General features: G+C 45.0%; 1 protein-coding gene across 1 annotated transcript in view; it reads right to left on the bottom strand.

Annotated features, from left to right (window-relative positions):
- GREB1L (growth regulation by estrogen in breast cancer-like) overlaps positions 1–21,583 on the bottom strand; it is a 177,248-nt gene that overhangs the window by 9,568 nt on the left and 146,097 nt on the right. Inside the window, exons 19-27 of the mRNA XM_011996346.1 lie at positions 17,819–17,934; positions 16,910–17,154; positions 14,590–15,167; positions 14,256–14,358; positions 8,936–9,091; positions 8,564–8,703; positions 6,235–6,396; positions 5,931–6,135; positions 198–363 (exon numbers count right to left, since the gene is read on the bottom strand). Of these exons, the coding sequence (XP_011851736.1) occupies positions 198–363; positions 5,931–6,135; positions 6,235–6,396; positions 8,564–8,703; positions 8,936–9,091; positions 14,256–14,358; positions 14,590–15,167; positions 16,910–17,154; positions 17,819–17,934 (1,871 nt within the window). The remainder of the gene's footprint in view (positions 1–197; positions 364–5,930; positions 6,136–6,234; positions 6,397–8,563; positions 8,704–8,935; positions 9,092–14,255; positions 14,359–14,589; positions 15,168–16,909; positions 17,155–17,818; positions 17,935–21,583) is intronic.

Genomic DNA, 21,583 nt, shown 5'->3' with positions numbered 1-21,583 from the left:
TTTAATGGGCTACTGAATGTCTAAATAAAAAAGTCCTAAGTCACCACAAAATGTTCTAGTGAGGGTGATCTCATGGTCGGCTGTTTTGCTCTAGAAAGCTGTCTCTCACTTACTTCCGTATGTAACTGTGGTCAAGAAATGTATTATCCTGTCTACAGCATTGTGTCATATGCCCCCAGAACAGCTTGGAAGTCTACCTGGATGGCTCCTGAACACTGTGAATGTTCCATAGGACACATGAGTCATCCATCATGACGATGAAAGGCCAGACACACTGGCGTTTAATGCCTAGCTCCTCCAGGCGGTTTCTCTCCAATTCTAGGTTGTGATATGATAGCTCCTTAATGAGGAACCTGGCAGCACCTGGAAGGCAACATAACCACATCTACATATCCACACATCCTTCACTCTGGGTTGGCTGAAGCCCCACAGGCAGCTATATTCTCTCCACAGAATGCCTGTTCACATGAGAACCATGCAGGTGGGAGCCAACCAAATGTTCAGAGCATTGGCTCTCAAACCAGTGTATATAAGAGTTACTGGGGAATCAGTTTTAAATGTAGATTCTTAGAGTCCATTACCAGGGCTGCATTTGAGTAGGTATGGTGAAGGGCTAGAAACCAGATATCTTTGAGGATGCAAATGATATGAACCACACTCTGAGAGTACTGCAAGAATCCAGTTTCCCTCATAGGACAAAGGAATCCACATCTAGGAAATGCTATTATTGTTTACTTCCTTGAAGCATGCCAAGAGGCTCTCTCAGACTTGGAAGCAGCTACTCACATGTCCTGTACTAGGGAGTTAACTGGGCTGCAGTGAGTGGGTATGCCAATTCCATTGATATGTCACCTTCTTTAGACACTTCAAGGAAAATGACAGCAGCATCTTCTCTGAAGACTCTGGAAACTGGTACCCTTTCCCTAGATCTGCCTTTTGCAAGAGGCAATATGGTATAGAGATTAAGAGAATAGACAGGAGCCAAACTGTCCGATTTTGAATCCTAATTCCACCACTTTCTAGCCATGTGATCCTGAACAAATTAAACCCCTTGTGCCTTGGCTTCCCCACCTCTAAGAAGGCAATAATAACGGTGATCTCATAGGGTTGCTGTATGATGCTCAGGATAGCGCCTAGCACCCTCTAAGTACTCGGTGAATGTTAGCGATTATCGAGATGATAGAAATCAGCCAAATTTTATGAGTGGGCCATCCTAAAATGAAACAAAATGTAGGTGATAAATGAAAGAAAAGCTATTAACTCTATGGAAGAACCCAAAGCACTGTGAATAGATCTAGGGTAAAACTGGGATTTAGGAAAATCTACCTTCCAAAAACGTGTGTGTAATAGTTTGCATTCTCAACATAATAAGGTCCATGTATGAAAAGCCCACAGCTAACATCATCACTAGTCAATGGTGAAAGACTGAAAGCTTTTCCAAAACTGAGATCAGGAACAAGACAAGGATGCCACTTTTACCATTTCTATTTAACATAATACTGGAAGTCACGGCCAGACAAAGTAATCAAGAAAAAAAATAAAAGGCAACCAAATAGGAAGTAAAATTACCTCCATTCCCAGGCAACATATACATAGAAAACTCAAAATTCCACCAAAAATCCCCTTTAGAATGAATATGTGAATCTAGCAAAGATGCAGATGCAAAATCAACACCAAAATCAGTTGCATTTCTATACCTCAACCATGAACAATCTAAAGGAAATTAAGAGTTCCATTTACAATAGCATCAAAAAGAATTAAAGACTTAGAAATCAGCTTAACTAAGGAGGCAAAAGACTTGTACAGTGAAAAGTACAAAGCATTGTTGAAGGAAATTAAGGAAGACACCAATAAATGGAAAGACATCCTGTGTTTATGGATTAGAAGACTTGATATTAGATGTCAGTGCTACCCAAAGTGATCCACAGCCTTAATGCAGTCCCTATCAAAATCCCAAAGACTTTGCAGAAATAGAAAAACCCATCCTGCAATTCATCCAGTGTCTCAAGGGACCCCAAATAGCCAAAATAATCTTGAAAGAGAGGCAAAGGCAGAGTTAGAGATCTCACACTTCCTGATTTCAGAACTTACTACAAAGCTATAGTAATCAAAACAGTGTGGTAGTTTTGATCTGGGCATACAGAAAGCCCAGAAATAAACCCTCTCATACATGTGGTCAAATGATTTTTTACAAGGGAGCCAAACCCATTCAGTGGGTAAAAGATGGTCTTGTCAACAAACACAGTTGGGGGCCGGGCATCATGTCTCACACCTGTAATCTCAGCATTTTTGGGAGGCTGAGGTAGGAGGATTACTTGAGGCCAGTGGTTTGAGAGCAGCCTGAGCAACATAGTGAGACCCGTGTCTCTACAAAAAATTTAAAAATTAGCCAGGCATGGTGGCATATGCCTATAGTCCTAGCCACTCAGGAGGCTGAGGTGGGAGGATTGCTTGAGCTCAGAACTTGGAGGCTACAGTGAGCTATGGTCGTGCCACTGCACACTTTGGCCTGGGTGACAGAGCAAGACCCTGTCTTTAAAAAAAAAAAAAAAAAGTGCTGGGAAAACCTCATAGTCACATGCAAAAGAATGAAGTTGAATCCTTACCTTAGACCCTACATAAAAATTAACTCAAAATGGATCAAAGACCTAGACATAAAAGCTAGAACTATACATCATTGAGAAGAAAACATAGGGGAAGGCCTTGTGACATTGAATTTGGCAGTGATCTCTTACATATGATATCAAAAACAAAAGCTAAGAAAAAATAGACAAACTGGACTTCATCAAATAATAGAGTAAAAGGCAATCCATGGAATGGGAGAAATTTTTTTTTTTTTTTGAGACGGAGTTTCGCTCTTGTTGCCCAGGCTGGAGTGCAGCAGTGTGATCTCAGCTCACGGCAACCTCCACCTCCCTGGTTCAAGTGATTCTCCTGCCTCAGCCTCCTGAGTAGCTGGGATTACAGGCAAGCACCACCATGCCAGGCTAATTTTGTATTTTTAGTAGAGACGGGGTTTCTCCATGTTGGTCACACTGGTCTTGAACTCCCGATCTCAGATGATCTGCCCGCCTTGGCCTCCCAAAGTGCTTGGATTACAGGTGTGAGCCGCTGCACCCGGCTGGGAGAAAATCTTTATAAAGAGTATATCTGATAAGGTGTTAATACCCAGAATATATTTTTTAAAAACTGCTACAATTCAACAACAACAAAATAATTCAGTTGAAAAATCAACAAAGGACTTTGGAGACAAGTCTTCAAGGAAGATACACAGATGGCTAACAAGCACACAAAAAGATGTTCAATATTACTAATCATTAGGGGAATGCAAAACAAAATCACAATGCAAAACACCTAAAAAAAAAAAAAAGTGTTGGTGAGGATGTGAAGAAATTAGAATCCCTGTGCACTGTTGGTGGGAAGGTAAAATGGTGCAAGCCACTATGGAAAACAGTATGGTGATTCTTCAGAAAGTTAAAAATAGAATTACCAGATGATCTAGCAATCTCAGTTCTAGATATATACCTAGAAGAAGTGAAAGAAGGGTCTCAGATATTTGTCTACCTGTGTTCATAAAAGCCTGATGCACAATAGCCATAAGGTGGGAGCAGCCCAAGTGTCCACTGACAGATGAATGGATAAAACGGAGTAGATACATAAAATGGAATATTATCCAGCCTTTAAGAAGGAAGGGAATTCTAACACATGGTACAACATGGATGAACCTTGAGGACATGCTAAGTGAGATAAGCCAGTCAGTCACTAAAGGACAGATACTGTATCATTCTACTTAAAGAAAGCAGAATGGTGGCTGCCAGGCACTGAGGGGAGGGGAGGGAATGGGGAGTTTGTTTCACAAGGTGAAAAGAGTTCTAGCAATCAGTCTTACAACAATGTGAATGTTGTAAGACTGTTGTAATAATTCTTATTACAATAAGAATGTTGTAATCTGACCTTTAATACTTTAGAAGTATTAAGGCAGTACGTGGTTTTTTTTTTTTTGTTTGTTTGTTTTGAGACAGAGTTTCACTCTTGTTGCTCAGGCCGGAGTTCAATGGCATGTTCTTGGCTCACTGCTGCCACCACCTCCTGGGTTCAAGTGATTCTCCTGCCTCAGACTCCTGAGTAGCTGGGATTACAGGCGCACACCACCACGCCCAGCTAATTTTTTTTTTTTGTATTTTTAGTAGAGATGGGGTTTCACCATGTTGGCCAGGCTGGTCTCAAGCTCCTGACCTCAGGTGATCCATCCACCTCGGCCTCCCAAAGTGCTGGGATTACAGGCATAAGCTACTGCACCCGGCCAAGGCAGTAAATTTTATGTTATGTGATTTTTACCAAAAATAAAAATAATAGTTTGTATCTTTCATTTGCATATGTGTGTTGGCTTCTTTCTCCCCAAATTATTGCAAAAATGGCAAAACTAGTACTATACAGTTTGGTCAGATCTAGGATGAGAAAACTTTCTCCTAAGGATCAGGCAGGCACAGAAGGAGGTCATATTCATATAGAAAAAGGCTTCAGTGCCAGGCACAGTGGCTCACGCCTGTAATCCCAGCACTTTGGGAGGTCGAGGCGGGTGGATCACGAGTTCAGGAGATCGAGACCATGCTGGCTAACACTGTGAAACCCCATCTCTACTAAAAATACAAAAAAATTAGCCGGGCATGGTGGTGGGCGCCTGTAGTCCCAGCTACTGGGGAGGCTGAGGCAGGAGAATGGCGTGAACCCCGGAAGGGGAGCTTGCAGTGAGCCGAGATCGCGCCACCACACTCCAGCCTGGGCGACAGAGCAGACTCCGTGTCAAAAAAAAAAAAAAAGAAAAAGGCTTCGGTTAGTATGAGTTAAGTGGTTTTGGGGAGGCTGAAGGAACAGAAATATACAGAAGCCTTAATTCACTTGATATAAAGTGACACAATTATATTCAAAACAAAACCATTTTTGAAAATATATTAAGCCCATATTAAGGCTGTTTGAAGTCAAAGAACATGAAAAGGCATAGAAAGGAACAAGAAATGGAGAGACCTAAGAAGGAAGGGAGAGGCAGAGGCTAAGTTGGGAGACAGTGGAGAAAGAGGAGACCCTGGAGAGAAGAAACATGTGGGTTCAAGAAAACTACTCCGGTCTTATCTGCCCTTCAGTCCAGCTCTAGGCTGGGTGTTACTACTACTCTTCAAAATGGGAACAAGCAGCTCCTGACTTGGCAGTGAGGCACCCCACAGGAGCAGATGGGAAAAACTGTTTAGAACTACAGTGCAAGAAGTGTCCAGAAGAGCACAGCTCTAAAACACTGGATTCGGTTAGAGATGTCCTGCCTGAGAAAGGAAAATGAAGGCGTTCTCACATCTCCAGTCGCCACAGCTCTGTCATACACACAAGCACTGGCCCCCTTTGAGAAATCAGCGCATTGCTGTTAAACCCCGGGGGAAAGCAGGAAGACTTCTTTCAGGCACATTCCTGTGTCATAGGCAGTAACGGTGCTTCCAGCTCCCTGGTTGTACAGCAGTCCCCTAGAACTTGCTACATGCCTTAAAGATGAGATGACCTAGGGGCCCCTCCTGATCTGGGTGAACCACTAACCCTGCCTCTCCCTTAGACCATCTTTTTTCTCATGGTTACATTTCTGCTCCACAGTGCTCAGCTCAGAACATTTGCAGCCTATACAGGGAAGAATCCCAAACCTTCCCAGGGTGCTCCGTATACCAGTGACTTCTTCCTTAATTACCAGTCCTGAGTTAATTCTGCAAAACTGCAGATAAGGGGAAAAAGAAAACTCAAATTCAAGGAAGAGTCAAAAGACTATTTTTTTCAAAGAGGTGAGGAGGGCAGGACAATTTCTAGAGGCAGGGGAATCTGAGGCTTTCATGCCAGGGGAATGGAGCTCAGTTTATCTTCGAAGCCCTTCTCCCCATCCCGGGGGGGCCCCTTACCCACGCCTGCATTATTGAACATGCCGGGAAGCACCAGCATGATGTGGTTGGGCCAGTACTTGCGGTACAGAGGCATCTCATACTCTTTGACCACGAGGAGGTGAAGGTGGCTGATGCCCTCCATGGCGTGGAAGAGGTTTAGGAGTCCGTGCTCATGTCGACCACTGGAAGGAGTGAAAATAGGGCTCTTGACTGCATTCAAATTCTGCCGAAAGGGAAGAAAACAGATGACATTAAAGCCTCTAGATTGAGGACACTTAGAGAACTAGGTCTGGTGCCTGGCAGTCCAGATGCTCTCACCCACCTTGTCTGAAACCAAGGGCAGCCGCATGCTCTCCAGGTGCTTGCCCTGCTTGCTGAAGACAAAATGACTCTCTTTGGATTTGGGAATGATGAAATAGAGCTGAACCTCTTCTCCCAGCATAGAGGAAGAGAATGTGAAGGCATGAAGGGTGGAGTCAGACATCTACGTTTGCAAAGAAGAAAGGGAGGGAATGTAAGTAAGCCCACCGTTTCCAAACTTCCAGGCCACTCCTTCAGGTTGTTACTAAGAGAGGGAAACTAACATAAACTGGTAAGTGCCACCAGACCAGGCTGTGAGCAGCCATATCTAAAAGGTTGATAAGGCAAACACTTCATTTAGGAGCTGCCACTGACATGGCAGCCCGCCATCTTGCACCTGCACAGCCTCAGTGGGAGAAGTACTTGTTGCCTGGCACTGCATTCTTTATGCTGTCAGAGCCACAACTGCTCCATCTTATGCAGAGGTCAGATATACCTGTGGGATGTCCTGCTCTGTATGCATTCCCAAAGGTCCCCTGTTAATCGGAGGGAAACACTTCTATTCTCTGCGGGTCAGGTCAAATGAGTATCAGCTTTCTAAATATCAGGTTTGACATTAAAATGCCTCTCCAGCCCCATCTTTCCTGGCTACAGTGGATGCTGAAGAGGTTCAATCATTTAGCCCAGAACTCTGGTTTCAGAAAAGAAGGATCATTTGACTCACTGAAGCCAAATATAAATCTAACCTACATTTAAAGTGCTGGAGAGTTCATGTTTTTTCAGTAACCTGTCTCAGTGAATAATTATGTAATAGGTCTTTTCACGCTTTTAATGTGGATAAGATTTGGCTTAATAAAAGGATACCATCAATTTTCATCAGCAACTAGAATCGAAGTAGGTTTCCCAATGGTTTTAACCGAAATACTATATTTCATAGAAAAATAACATTACACTTCTTCCCTTAATTCTAGTTCTGCCTCAGAAATGTGGGAATATACTACTTAGTACGGTCGTCACACAAACTTTATGAATAGAGGGTTTCTAATAAAGAGATTTTCTAAAAACCTATAATCTAGACCAGGGGACTTGGGTCTTCCATAAAGCTTTTAAGAGCTTATTTCAAAGCAGCCCACCAAAAGTTTTCAGTAACACCAAGAAAACAAATGGGATATAAAAGGTAACTTGTATTAGAAGGGCAGAATGATTCGATCGGTTTTTTAAAGCATATCCCTTCTAGTACTCATTTGTATTTCAGGATGAGATGTGGGAAAAGGGTGACAAGCTGGCCCTGAAGAGCAGAAACAGGTTTAGGGGAGTCAGTATGGCCTACCAGAAGCAGGAGTCGTTTCTGTGTGTTCAGAGCCAAGTCACAAAAATAAAGATGGATTGGGGGAAGTAAGCTCTGGATATTACTATCATATGTTGCCTTTCCATCTTTTGTGCTTAAAGATGCACTAGCCAAAAAGAAGCCACATACTAAGGGTCATTGGCCCGTGTTCTACATTCCTATGTCTCAGTTCTCACTGCATAAAACAAACCGACTCCACTGGCCAGGCCACCCCACACAGGTGTGAATATGACTAGGTTGGTGCAAATCAACAGACCTATTAGAATCACAGCTCAAAGGGCACACCCTGTGGATTTGAGATAATACTGCCATTTTAGTCAGTGATCCAGAGGGAAGAGGGGGGAACTCTTATCAAATATACTGTAATACCTGGATTGCAAAGAAACATCTCAGCTACTTCCTAACCTAAACATGACACATGTAACCATTTGAAGAAGTAATTCAAGATACTAAAACTAAGCTGCCTCCTCTCCCTCCCACAATCCAAAGAAACCCAACATTCATTTAATTATTGCTTCATGCATTGTTTGTTTGTTTGTTTGTTTATTTGTTTTTGAGACGAGTCTCAGTCTGTCATCCAGGTTGGAGTGCAGTGGTGAGATCTCGGCTCACTGCAGCCTCCACCTTCTAGGTTCAAGTGATTCTCCTGCCTCAGCCTCCCAAGTAGCTGGGATTACAGGCGTGTGCCACCACACCTGGCTAACTTTTTGTATTTTTAGTAGAGACGGGGTTTCACCGTGTTGGCCAGGATGGTCACGAACTTCTGACCTCAGGTGATCCACCCACCTTGGCCTCCCAGTGCTGGGATTACGGGGTGAGCCACCACGCCCAGCCTTTATACATTTTTCTCACCAATGAGTGGCTCCTTCGTATGAGTAAACTATGCTTTGCCTGAGGCCTGAAACTAGGGGCCCTATTTTTCATCCCTCCAGCCCCCACCCTTACATACAAAATCCATAGTGGGTGACAGAGGGCGAGGGCGAGGGCGAAGGCGGGACGGTACCTGGGAGGCAGAGGTGAAGTCCATGTACTGGCGGCACTGTTCACAGTGGTGAAAGGTGTTATAGGCTGCATATTTGGTCAGCATTATGGACACAGTTTCCCGTTTCCTGGGCTCTTCAACTTTGGATTCCTTTATCACTTCTGTGTATAAAGGGGCAAAAAGCCATCCCATGAGATAACATGTTTTCCCTATGCCTGGAAAGAAAAGTCCCCTTTTCCCCAAAATGACTTTTCCATGTATTCTGTAATTTATGCCCTAAGAAACAGATATGAAAAATTTAAAAAATGATGTGCATAAGAGTGAAAGAAAAGCGAGATGGAGTTAGTGTCCCCTTGACCTGGAAAGGAGGTGAACTTGGCTGATTGCACTGACCTTGTTTGACCCCTGCCAGCTTCTCAGTATACACCAGGCTCATCAAAGTGTACTTGGGGTCATGCACACTGACATCAAAAGGCATTTTACTGAAGCTCTCGATGTCAGGCCAGGGCTCTCCCTCTGACTGGCTCACTTCACTGCTTTCACTGTGATCTAGGACAAGAAGGAAGTGTGCAGAGCAGGTGACTGGCCTTCCTCTTCCACGTGTGTCAGAGAGAATGGCTTTTATGGGACGTACAGCCCAGATGGGTGGACAAAGGCATTTCTGAAAAATGAGCTCCCCTATCCCAGTAGAGGAGGCAGAATTGTTCACACCCGTGCTGACAGGAACATTTGCCCTCACTGGCCCCCAGCATTCGTCTCTGCAGACCCAATTCACAAACTCTGGCATCTGTAAGATAACCTAGTCTCCACCAGGCCAAATTTCCTTAAAAGTTTCATTTTGGATGATCTTATTTCTGTCTTGAGATTTTTAGCTGTGGGGTATTAATATACTGACACCCAAGAGATTTCAGGATGCACTGAGCAAAATTCCCAGTGTCTTCCGCACATTAGAATCAGCTGAGGAGCTGGTGAAAATTCCCACACTCAGGCCACACATCCCAGAAATAGTTCAGTCAGAATGTCTGATGCCTAGAAACTAGTCATATTGTTTAAGGCTCCTCAGAGTGTTCCAATATGCAGTCACAGCTGACAGCCAGTAGACCTGGGTGTGATTCCTGGCCCTGCCCCCTGACAATGTCACACCTTCAGGCACTGTACTTAACCCTGACTCCCCAGATTACTGTAAGCTTTAATGCAGCCTCAACCACCTGGGATCAAATGATCCTCCCACCTCAGCCTCTTGAGTAGCTGGGACTACAGGCACGTGTCACCATGCCCAGCTAACGTTTTTGTAGAGACAGGGTCTTACTGTATTGTCTAGGCTGGTCTTAAACTGCTGGGCTCAAGCAAGCCTCCTGCCTCAGCCTCCCAAAGTGCTGGGATTGCAGGTGTGAGCCACCATACCAGACCCTTTTCTTTTCTTTTCTTTTTTTTGGGAGACAGGGTCTCACTCTGTCACTCAGGCTAGAATGCAGTGACGCAATTTAAGCTCACTGCAACCTTGAATTCCTGGGCTCAAGGAATCCTCCCACTGCAGCTTCCGGAGTAGCTAGGATTGCAGGTGTGTACCATCACACTTGGGTAGAGTTTTAAATTTTTTTGTGAGAGATGGGGTCTCTCTGCTGCCCAGGCTGATCTCAAACTTCTGGCCTCGAGCCATCCTCCCACCTTGGCCTCCCAAAGCATAGAGATTACAGGTGTGAGTCACCCTGCCCAGCCAGAGATGGTACATTTAAAGTGCCAAGACAGGCTGGACATGGTGGCTCACGCCTGTAATCCCAGAACTTTGAGAGGCCGAGGCAGGCAAATCATTTGAGGTCAGGAATTCGAGACCAGCCTGGCCAACATGGTGGAACCCCGTGTCTACCAAAAATACCAAAATTGGCTGGGCGTAGTGGCACGTGCCTATAATCCCAGCTACTTGGGAGGCTGAGGCAGGAGAATCACTTGAACCCCAGAGGTGGAGGTTGCAGTGAGTTGAGATCGTGCCACTGCACTCCAGCCTGGGTGACAGAGTAAGAGTCTATCTCAAAAAATAAATAAATAAATAAAATAAAGGGCTTTGACAGTTGCAGGCACACAGGTGGTGTCTAATAGATATTTTTTTTTTTATTGGCCAGGTGCAGTGGCTCACACCTGTAATCCCAGTACTTTAGGAGGCCGAGACAAGTGGATCACCTAAGGCTAGGAGTTCGAGACCAGTCTGGCCAAAGTGGTGAAACCCTGTCTCTACTAAAAATACAAAAAATTAGCTGGGCCTGGTGGTGCACGCCTTTAATCCCAGCTACTTGGGAGGCTGAGGCAGGAGAATTGCCTGAACCCAAGAAGCAGAGGTTGCAGTGAGCCGAGATCATGCCAGTGCACTCCAGCCTGGGTGACAAAGCGAGACTCCATCTCAATAATAATAATAATAAAGTGCCAAGACAGTTGCAGGCACACAGCTGGTGTCTAACATTACATACACATACACACACACACACACACACACATATATATATATATTTTTTAGATGGAGTCTTGCTCTGTCACCCAGGCTGGAGTGCGGTGGCACAATCTTGGCTCACTGCAAGCTCCACCTCCTGGGTTCACGCTATTCTCCTGCCTCAGCCTCCTGAGTAGCTGGGACTACAGGCGCCTGCCACCACACCCAGCTAATTTTTTTGTATTTTTAGTAGAGACGGGGTTTCACTGTGTTAGCCAGGATGATCTCCATCTCCTGACCTCGTGATCCGCCTGCCTCGGCCTCCCAAAGTGCTGGGATTACAGGTTTGAGCTACTGCGCCTGGCCGAGATTATATTTTTTATTAGTGGCCAGGTGCAGTGGCTCACACCTGTAATCTCAGCACTTTGGGAGGCCAAGGTGGGTGAATCACATGAGATCAGAGTTTGAGACCAGCCTGGCAAACATGGTGAAACCTCATCTCTACTAAAAATACAAAAATCAGTCGGGCATGGTGGCATGAGCCTGTAATCACAGCTACACAGAAGGCTGAGGCAGGAGAATTGCTTGAACCCAGGAGGCAGAGGTTGCAGTGAGCTGAGATCACACCACTGCACTCCAGCCTGGACGACAGAAACTCCATCTTAAAATATATATATATATGTATATGTGTGTGTATATATATAAAATATAAATAATAAAATGTATAAGATAAAAAAAGTAGCTTAAGACAACTTTCAAAGGGAGAAAAGAAACTTTCCAAAAAAGGCTAAAGATTGCAGGTACAGCTAATATCTTTTAACACATATACTACATTTATTTTTATATCCCTGAACTGAAGTCTGCACTTTGAAGCCTAGTCTAGTTTGTAAAAAGATGTCATTGTGCCTCTTGAGAGCACCGTCGCATTAACCTGCACTAAAATGAGGGAGAAGGAAGAAAGGCAAACAGTGTTTCTTACTACAAAGGTCAGATGAGCTGTAACAGACTCGCAGCTCACCAACACAGAGCAAGAGTCAAGATCACTGTAGCATGATCTGAGGGAAAGAATCAAAGGCATCACTCTGTTGTGGTGCCAGGGAGCCTGGCGGGAAAGCTGGCAGGAAGGGCAGGCCTCGACTCCCGGTCTGCTTGGCTCTGGCTTTGCCCTTCTGGCTCAGCTCTTTCCGGGGGCCTTGGGGTGTGGGGTGTTTTGAGGCCAACCTCGTGGGCCCGGCAATCTGGTGCAGCTTAGCTGGGGAAAAAAACAAGGAGATGTAGATGGGAAGATGAATTCATGTGTGTGTGTCTAAAATCATGGATGTGAATTGATGAGAAATGGCAACAGGCCTGAGGCCATAAAAAAGTGGTTAAATATGGCTTTTACCTACTCTTACTTGGCACTAAACTAATTTCTTGGGCTGGTCATGGAACAGGTTCACCTATTTAGGTAAAACAAGTGAGGTGAGATCTCCAAGAGCTAATTTGGTAGACGATGCCAAGGGCTTTCCCTATTCCAGACTCATCTTTGAGAGGCTTGAGAAGAACTTCCAGCTGGTTGCTTCTACTTCTCCCCACAGTTCCCTGCCAGCACAGTCAAACTGGTTGGAGATGCGAAGCCACAGTTTTGAGCCACACTGTTCTTCTTTTCTTTTTTTTTTGAGACAGAGTCTCTGTCATCCCGGCTGGAGTGTAGTGGCGTGATCTCAACTCACTGCAAACTCCGCCTCCTGGGTTCAAACAATTCTGTGCCTCAGCGTCCCAAGTAGCTGGGATTACAGGCACACACCATCATGCCCGGCTAATTTTTGTATTTATAGTAGAGACGGGGTTTCACCATGTTGGTCTCGAACTCCTGACCTCAGGTGATCCGCCCGCCTCGGCCTCCCAAAGTGCTGGGATTACAGGCGTGAGCCACCGCACCATGCCCAGCCAAGCCATACTGCTCTTAGCTGCAGAGTGGAATCATCTCCCTGGTGCCAGCTGGGGAAGACAGCTGGAGTGGTCTTGGTATGCCCACTGGCTCCCACAGCCTGATCAAGCACCTGCCCCTGTGTCTTAGTGCAGATGTTTTGTTCGTGGTGCCAGCGTTCAGTTCTACACATAAGAAGTTTTCGTCTCATTATAGTAATCCCGTGCCTTCACTCAGAGCCTATGGGTAAAATATAAGACATACTCTGACCAATCAACAAAGGACTAGTATCCAGAATATAAATATGCCCAGGATCCTTAAGCAGTTGAATACTACAACTGGAATTTTACAACAGTTAACCATCTAGGCAATTAATCTACCTAAAAAGCCTTTATAAAATGCTTTTTTTTTTTTTTTTGCACCCATAAGAATGAGTTCATGTCCTTTGCAGGGACATGGATGAAGCTGGAAATCATCATCCTCAGCAAACTAACACAGAAACAGAAAACCAAACACTGCATGTTCTCGCTCATAAGTGGGAGTTGAACAATGAGAACACATGGACACAGGATGGGAACATCACACACACACACACACACACACACACACACACACGATGGGTGGGGGCAAGGGGAGGGAGAGCATTAGGACAAATACCTAATGCATGCGGGGCTTAAAACCTAGATGACGGGTTGGTAGGTGCAGCAAACCACCATGGCACACGTATACAGCTATGTAACCTGCACGTTCAGCACATGTATCCCAGAACTTAAATTTTAAAAAAAGCCAAAAACCAAAATGCCTTTTTGCCCAGCACCTCGCAGGACATTGTAGAGAGGACGCCAAAAGTAGAATACACCATCCCTGACCTCAATGAGCTAAAAAAGGCTACAGTTTACTCAGAACTATTTGCCGGACACATTCTTTTTTTCTTTTTCTTTCTTTTTTTTTTTTTTTTTTGAGACAAAGTCTCACTCCATCACCTAGGATGGAGTGTAGTGACATGATCTTGGCTCACTGCAACCCACCTGGTGGGTTCAAGTGATTCTCCTGCCTTAGCCTCCTGAGTAGCTGGAATTACAGGTGTGCACCACCATGCTTGGCTAATTTTTGTATCTTCAGTAGAGATGGGGTTTCACCACGTTGCCCAGGCTGGTCTTGAACTCCTGACCTCAGGTGATCCGCCCGCCTTGGCCTCCCAAAGTGCTGAGATTACCGGCGTGAGCCACCATGCCTGGCCTTGGGCACATTATCTTTAGCCTCCCAATAACTGCAGGTTAGGTACTGTAGAAATCCCAGAAGCCAAAAGCAAGTTCCCGGGATTTGCAGTTCAATGTCTTTGTCTCTTGCCCCTCTGCCCAGTCCTTGGGCTCAGCACTCACCGGTGTTGATCTCCTCCTCGTCATACACATCCACCTCCAGGAGCCTGATGAGCATGCGGAAGAGGATCCTGAGGAACTGTAAATAGGAGCCCGTCTTTCCCACCTAACGGGAAGATTTTTAATTGGGGAGGAGTGGAGATGGGGAAGAGAGGGGAGGAAAAGAGAAAAGAGATTTCACACCTTGGCTTTGCAGTCTCCTGCCTGAGAGGCCTGAATGAGGTCCTCATTGCTCTGTCACACCTGCTCCACCCCCAAGAGGTTCTCTGGCTTCTACTTCTTGGGGAAGACATGCCAACCCCAGCCTAAGAAACGGCCCAGGCTAGCTTGGCCCTACCTGTGGGGGCCCTGTCAGCAGAAGCCGCCGGGGGTGGAAGTTTCGGGTGCCAGAGGCCGGGTCCAGCTGGTTGCTGTAGTCGGCGTGGTGCTGCCGGGCCGAGGTCCACTGCCTGTAGTAGAGGGACTGCTCCTCGCTGCTCATGTCCTTGTTCAGGAGCGGCCGCAGGGAACTCACCCAGGCCACGTCGGCGTGGGGCAGCAGGGATGAGGAGGATGGCAGCTTGCCACTCTTCTGGGAGCCTAGGAGGCTGTAGGCCGCTTTGGATAGGATCACCACTGGTGGCAGGGCTGCATGCGGGCCCCGGCAGCCTCTGATGGGCTGTCCCTGCCATGGGAGGGTCCTGGGTCCTGAGGACGATGATGGCGGCTTGGAGGTGGTGCTGCTCGCCATCTGGGGGGCCAGGGAGTCACACTCCTGCTTCTGAGTCTCCCCAGCTCCGGCTCCGGCTGAGCTGGCAGAGACCCCTTCATCCAGGCCCAGACTAGTGGCTGGGCTCTGGAAGCTGGGGGTCAGGGACTGCTTCTGGGACTTGTCAGCTGTGCTGGAAGAGCTCACTCCATTCTCCATGATGGAACCTGTTGAGAGAACAGACAGAACCCACCCCACAGCAGCACTGTTACTGATCGAAGGTGTGTGCTCAGGCTCCTGGCAGCTCTGGGAAGGACGCAAAGGCCGGGAAAGCAGTGGACACTGGGCTCGGCTCTATGGCTGCAGACCGAGCAAGAAATCTTCCCTTTGCTGCTCTGCACGCTGCTCCGCAGGGCAGCTCCAGCTCCTCCAGGCTGAGGGTCACTATCAACAGCAAACCCTACAGACCCCTCCTCTTCCATTCCTGCCCAGAGCCATCCAACAGCTGCTGCCAGAATGGACAGGAAGACCAGTGCTGCTTTTGGACAGAATTGTGTGTTCGCATATCAGAGTGATGGATCTCAATGATAGTTCAAGAAAAGGGTGAGGGGCTGGGCACGGTGGCTCACGTCTGTAATCCCAGTACTTCGGGGGGCTGAGGCAGGTGGATCACCTCAGGTCAGGGGTTTGAGACCAGCCTGGCCAATATGGTGAAACCTCATCTCTAGTAAAAATACAAAAGTTAGCTGGGCGTGGTGGTGGGCGCCTGTAATCCCAGCTACTCAGGAGGCTGAGGCAGGAGAATCGCTTGAACCCGGGAGGCGGAGGTTGCAGTGAGCCGAGATTGTGCCACTAAACTCCAGCCTGGGCGACAAGAAACTCTGTCCCCTACACATAAAAAAAAGCGGGGGGGCTAAGGGGAGAAGGAGGGGGAGTGTGTTTCATTTTTAATCTCAGAATTCTCTGTACTTTGTTACATTTTTTCCTTTTCTTTCTCTTTTTATTCTTTTTTTCTTTTTTTGACAGAATTTTCCTCTTGTTGCCCAGAATGGAGTGCAGTGGTGCAATCTTGGCTCACTGCAACCTCCATCTCCTGGGTTCAAGCGATTCTCCTGCCTCAGCCTCCAGGGTAGCTGGGATTACAGGTGTGAGCCACCACGCCCAGCTAACTATTTTTAGTAGAGACAGGGTTTCACCATGTTGGCCAGGCTGGTCTCGAACTCCTGACCTCAGGTGATCCACCTGCCTCGGCCTCCCAAAGTGCTAGGATTACAGGCCCACTGCTCCCGGCCGACATTTTCCATGTTTTCTGCATTAAGCTTTATTACTTTCATAATCGGAAAAAATGGAAAGAGTGCTACATTTGCTGTAATACAATTTATCCGAAGAAAGTTCATGCCAGGCACTGCCACAGACCTGCAGTAATGCTGCAAGACAGGGGCCGGCAGGCTGCAGGGTGGGCCTTCACATCCACGCTGGCCCCACAGGAGTCCTCACCATACAATGCTTGCTGTTAACTGTTTAGAAAAGCCATTCATTCACTCATTCGTTCATTCATTCACATTCAAGCAAACATCTTGTGTCAGGTACTAAGCCATTTAGCACAAACTTACAGCTTCAGGACCTGGAAGAAAAACAGCCTTTGTGCAAATATGAGATGCATAATAACCATGAGACGATTAAGGGTAGAAAAGACTAGGGAAAATGGTACAGGCCAGGGTTGATAAAGTTGTTTTTAGCCTGTTAGCAAGCTCTTCCTTAAATGTTTACCCAGAAAAGTATTTTGTGGCTGTTCAACAGTCATGTTTTCCAAGCATCACCCCCCTGGAGCTGGGTCTGGAGAGGATGCCAGTCCCGAAGGCTCCTCTGAAGGCTGTCGGAGTGTCAATAAATGCCTCTGCCTTCCACATTCCTACACACCTCCTGACTCATGTCTCTCGCGCCATGAAAGAGAAAAGAAAGTACTGACCCGAGGTCCCTGTGACGGCGCTGCTGTTGCTCTGGGGCCGCTCCAGGTCGATGAGCAGCTCATCGGAGTCGTTCTCACTGACAGCAGCTCTCTCCTGCTCCTTCCCGCTGAGGTCCAGGGCAACAGTGGGTCCCCGGATGACCTCTTTAGAGACATAGCAGCATGCCAGACCCACCTCCTGCTCCAAGGCCGTGCGAGTTAAATAGCTTGAGTCAATTAACCGGAGGTCACAGTACTTCAAAGACCTGAACAAAAGTAATTGTGGTGTTGGTGAGTCCATCTGGCCAAGCACGCAATGTGTATGTGTGCCTGGTGATCTGGATGCAGCACACAGCAGTTAAAATCCTAGGTTTCAGTGCCAGGTGAGCCTTGACCGAAACCTCAGCTCTGCCACCTCCCAGCTGTTATGACCTTCATTTCTCTGTGCTTCATTTTCTTCTAATATAAAAAGAGTGGATAGTAGTGTTGGGCGCATATGGTGGCTGTAAGGACTGAATACATGTGAGACATTCAGGACGCTGCCTGACACGCACAGTGAGCATTCAACTAATGCTTTTATTGTTGTTGCCCTCCAGTCTACGGAGTCTCGATCCTTGAGGGGCACAGGAATAGCAGATTAACAAAGACAAAGCACTTTATTAAAAAAAAAAAAAAATCCTGCTTTTCCTCCCTGCCTCTCTGACATTTCTCAAATGTGGCTGTCGCCTGTTCCCAACATTACTGGATGCTCTCTGGAAAGCTAAAAAAAAGAATAAAAGAAGGTTGTATGGCTGTATTTCTTATATCCCTGCATAAAACAATCCTCTTCTCACTACCTGACAAAGGAAATGATTGGGCGATCAGCCAAGTTTTAATCATCAGTTCAGCTGGGCAACTGATGAAAACTGGAATTAATTATTGAAATTGTACCTGGGAAAGGTCTCTCCAAGAGGATCTTTGCCAGTTAATATCACAATACAAGGCAGACCGTCTAAATCTTGGTATGTCCGAGGGATCCATTCTTCTGGTTCACTTCCTCTCCAACTCTATAGCAAGAGACGCGTATGTTAAAATTAAAACTCTCATTTAAGTTTCCACCTTTTGTATAGGTTTCTAAGTCCAGATTTTAGACATACCGTGCTTTAAAATGACTCCACTAAGTGTTTATATATGTGTATGTATGTGTATTTTGATTGCTACTACATCGCATATACAAGGCACTTCTGCAGGAAGGAGGGCTGTAGTTTATCTCAGTAGGATAAAACGGGAGATGCTGGTATACCTCAGGCCAAAAACACATACAATGTGAAATATCCCACTAGTGATGGAAACCTTACAGAAATCCTGGCTAAACTACCTGAATCAAGGCACTTAAATATACTTTCTTCACATATTGGAGAAATTCTTGGGATTGGAAGACTGAAAAAGTTGCAGTTGTGAATGACTCAGAAAAGAATCTCAGAATTCCATTAAAACAGACATTTCACCAAGAAAGTAATGAAAACAATGAACCACTCTTGATAGTTATTTTCCCTCCTTCTTGCTTTACTGGTTTTTAAAATAACTAACAAGCAATTATTGGCTTAGGGCCTTGAAACAATCTCTCTCAAGACGACTAAAAATATAACCAGACCTGGATTGAGAAGAAAACAACAAAACGAAACTGCCCCTCATTTGGAGGACTAATGTAAATTGCTCATGGTTTCTCAAATAATAAGTATCAATTTTTCATATAAACACACATATAAGTAGACACATGTATCTTTAATAAATGGAACACCAATCTTGAAAACATGAATATATCAATGAAAAGTAATCCCACCAATTTGAAAAATATTCAAAAGTAAAATGACCTTACCGATGTGTCTATTTTAGAACAGAAAGAAAAATGACCATCTCTCAAGTAGATAAGGTGGTTTCTACTACTTTTCATTAAGTGTGTAGCATGTACCTATCCTTTTTATTACCTTTCTAGCAGGAGTTTTTATAAGCAATGAACGCACATTTCTGATAATGCTTTAGGGGAAAAGACTAAGAAGCAAGGTGTTAAGTAATGCATACAATTTTTTTTTTTTTTTTTTTTGAGACAGAGTCTTGCTCTGTTGCCCAGGCTGGAGTACCGTGGACAGGTGTGAATCACTACACCTGGCCAGTAAAGCATACAATTTTATTTTAAAATAGACTGGTACTTCCTTTACTAAGCACAAAATGGGACAGAAAGAAAGTCACCAGGCAAAAGATAATAGGGTTTGATTGATGATTTGTTGATGCCTATAAAAGGCTCAATAAAGAAAAGCCAGTCTTTAGTAATAAACATTCCCACAATCACTTCAAATAAAATTTCTATAATTTGTAAAACTGGAAGAAGCTTAACCATTCTTAGGCTTTTACTTGTTGTCCAATCTTTTATTATATCTGTGCATACTAAGGGGAAATAGGGAACCTACGTAACTCTTTACAAGTTTTACAGACTTTCCGTGTTTTAGAAAAATCAGTGTGTCAAAAAGATTTTTTTAATGCTAGAAGAAAAATGCTCTATAAAAATTTAATTTTCCACACCATTTCATGTCAAGGGGAACCATAACATTGCGTCATTTAAAGCAAATCATTCCGGAACAGAAATCACTTCACCGATTGCCTTCACACTGGACGCACAGTATCCCTGACACTGGGCTTCTCCCTGAATGTGTTTTATCTCCCAGAACCATCTCCATATAGGTCACGGCTTCACCAGGAAGAGGTCAGGTTATATTGATGGAATAACAGGTAAAATGTTTTACTGTAGGAGGACTTTTTTTTTTTTTTTTTTGGAGACAGGGTCTCACTCTGTCACCCAGGCCGCAGTGCAATGGTGCAATCTTGGCTCATGGCGACCTCTGCCTCTCCAGTTCAAGCAATTCTCCTGCCTCAGCCTCCTGAGTAGCTGCGATTACAGATGCCCGCCACCGCACCTGGCTAATTTTTGTATTTTTAGTAGAGATGGGGTTTTGCCATGTTGGCCAAGCTGGTCTTGAACTTCTAACCTCAAGGGATCTGCCCGCCTCAGTCTCCCAAAGTGCTGGGATTATAGGCATGAGCTACTGCTCCTGGTCTATATGAGGATATTTATTTTCAGAAGATTAGTAGCCAAATCTCACTTTTATTCTTGACCAACCACAGCTAGCCAAACCCACTATAAAGTGCTTTTCCATCACATTGCTACTTCTGATGACTGACGGCTGCAGTTCTACTGTGCATCAATCAGGCCCACAAGATGATTTTATTGCAGAAGCACTTAACACAAAAGATGGGGTGATCATTGAGTTCAAGGATAACATGAGGCTTAAGACCAAGGACATCTAATGAAAGCTTCACCTGCCTTCTGGAGGAACTGGCTTAAACTCTGTATCCTTCCAAAGGGGTCATCATCAGTGTAAGTTAACCACAATACATAACAGGATAATTAGGGGTAAGCACAAAAATAACATCACATAATAGAAGTAGTGTTGGATTTTACCAAAAAGTAGAGATAGCAGGCACAATCTTACCATCCTGAAAATGGTGAAGGAGGTTGGTAACTTAGAAATAAATGAGTGAACCAGAATCTACTTGACAATTCAGTCTTGCTTAGGATGTGAACATCCCAACATGATCTCATATTTTTACTCCCACACAAATACAGTGTAAAAAGGACTGTTGTGATCCAGAGAATTTGAGAATTTGGGACTTGCTTATTTTTATATATTTTTAAGAGACAGGGTCTCACTATGTTGCACAGGCCGGAGTGCAGTGGTGGGATCATAGTTCACTGCAGCCTCAAATTCCTGGGCTCAAGCAGTCCTCCTGCCTCAGGCTCCCAAGTAGCTGGGACTACAGACATGAGCCATCACAACAGCCAGAATATAGGACTCTCTTATGCTTACTTGTTGCCTGGCAGCTACTCATACCAACTGAGGAAGTAACACTGCCTTGAGAAGTAACAACTTGAGGCCCCCTTCGTTTAGGGCACAGGGATCCTCAACTAATCGCCCTTTGAAAGCCCTGCGGGTGATTCTGATGAGCTAGCAGCCAGGTGAAGAACCTCAGGCCTTGACTGTGGTTTTCCAACAGTGGTCCAGAGGGGTAAATTATTTAGGACAGACTGATTTATACTGACTTAGTGACTGGCCCTTCTGAACACATGACTGAAGACTCTGTAAGTAGCCTCACTTAATCAGTGTCAACAGAGCCCAGGAGAAGACCCAGTAGCCTCACGTGCATTTAGGTAATCTCTGGCAACAGGTGTGGGAGACTCAGCGTGGTGCTGCTGATTGTCCGCCTTTCCAAATTCTTCATCATTAGCAACATTCAAATGCTCTCAAGCCCGTAATTCATGTCTCCATGAATTATACTGTAAGAAGCATTTCTGGAGTTTTGTTATTCATCCCAGGAATTCCACTGTAATGTAGTCTATGACTATAACATAAAACTGTGAATGTGTATATATGAAACATAAATGTTACAACTTCTAAATATAGGAGTTTCTATTTTTTGGACAATTTTATTTGTTCCAGTTGCTTATCAAGCTAATACAAGATATTTTGTCTGCATTTTGGATTATTTAATTTAGGTTAGGTAACTGAACACAAGAAAGATTTACATCTCCAGAACAATTTTTGAACACTAAATAAATATTCCCAAATTAGAACTCTGAGAGGTTAGACAGCCCAATTCTCT

Source organism: Mandrillus leucophaeus, unplaced genomic scaffold (assembly GCF_000951045.1).
Source record: "Mandrillus leucophaeus isolate KB7577 unplaced genomic scaffold, Mleu.le_1.0 Scaffold51, whole genome shotgun sequence".
Taxonomy (NCBI): Eukaryota; Metazoa; Chordata; class Mammalia; order Primates; family Cercopithecidae; genus Mandrillus; species Mandrillus leucophaeus.
The sequence above is the reverse complement of the archived record's forward strand: the minus strand, read 5'-3'. Positions and strand labels throughout refer to the sequence as shown.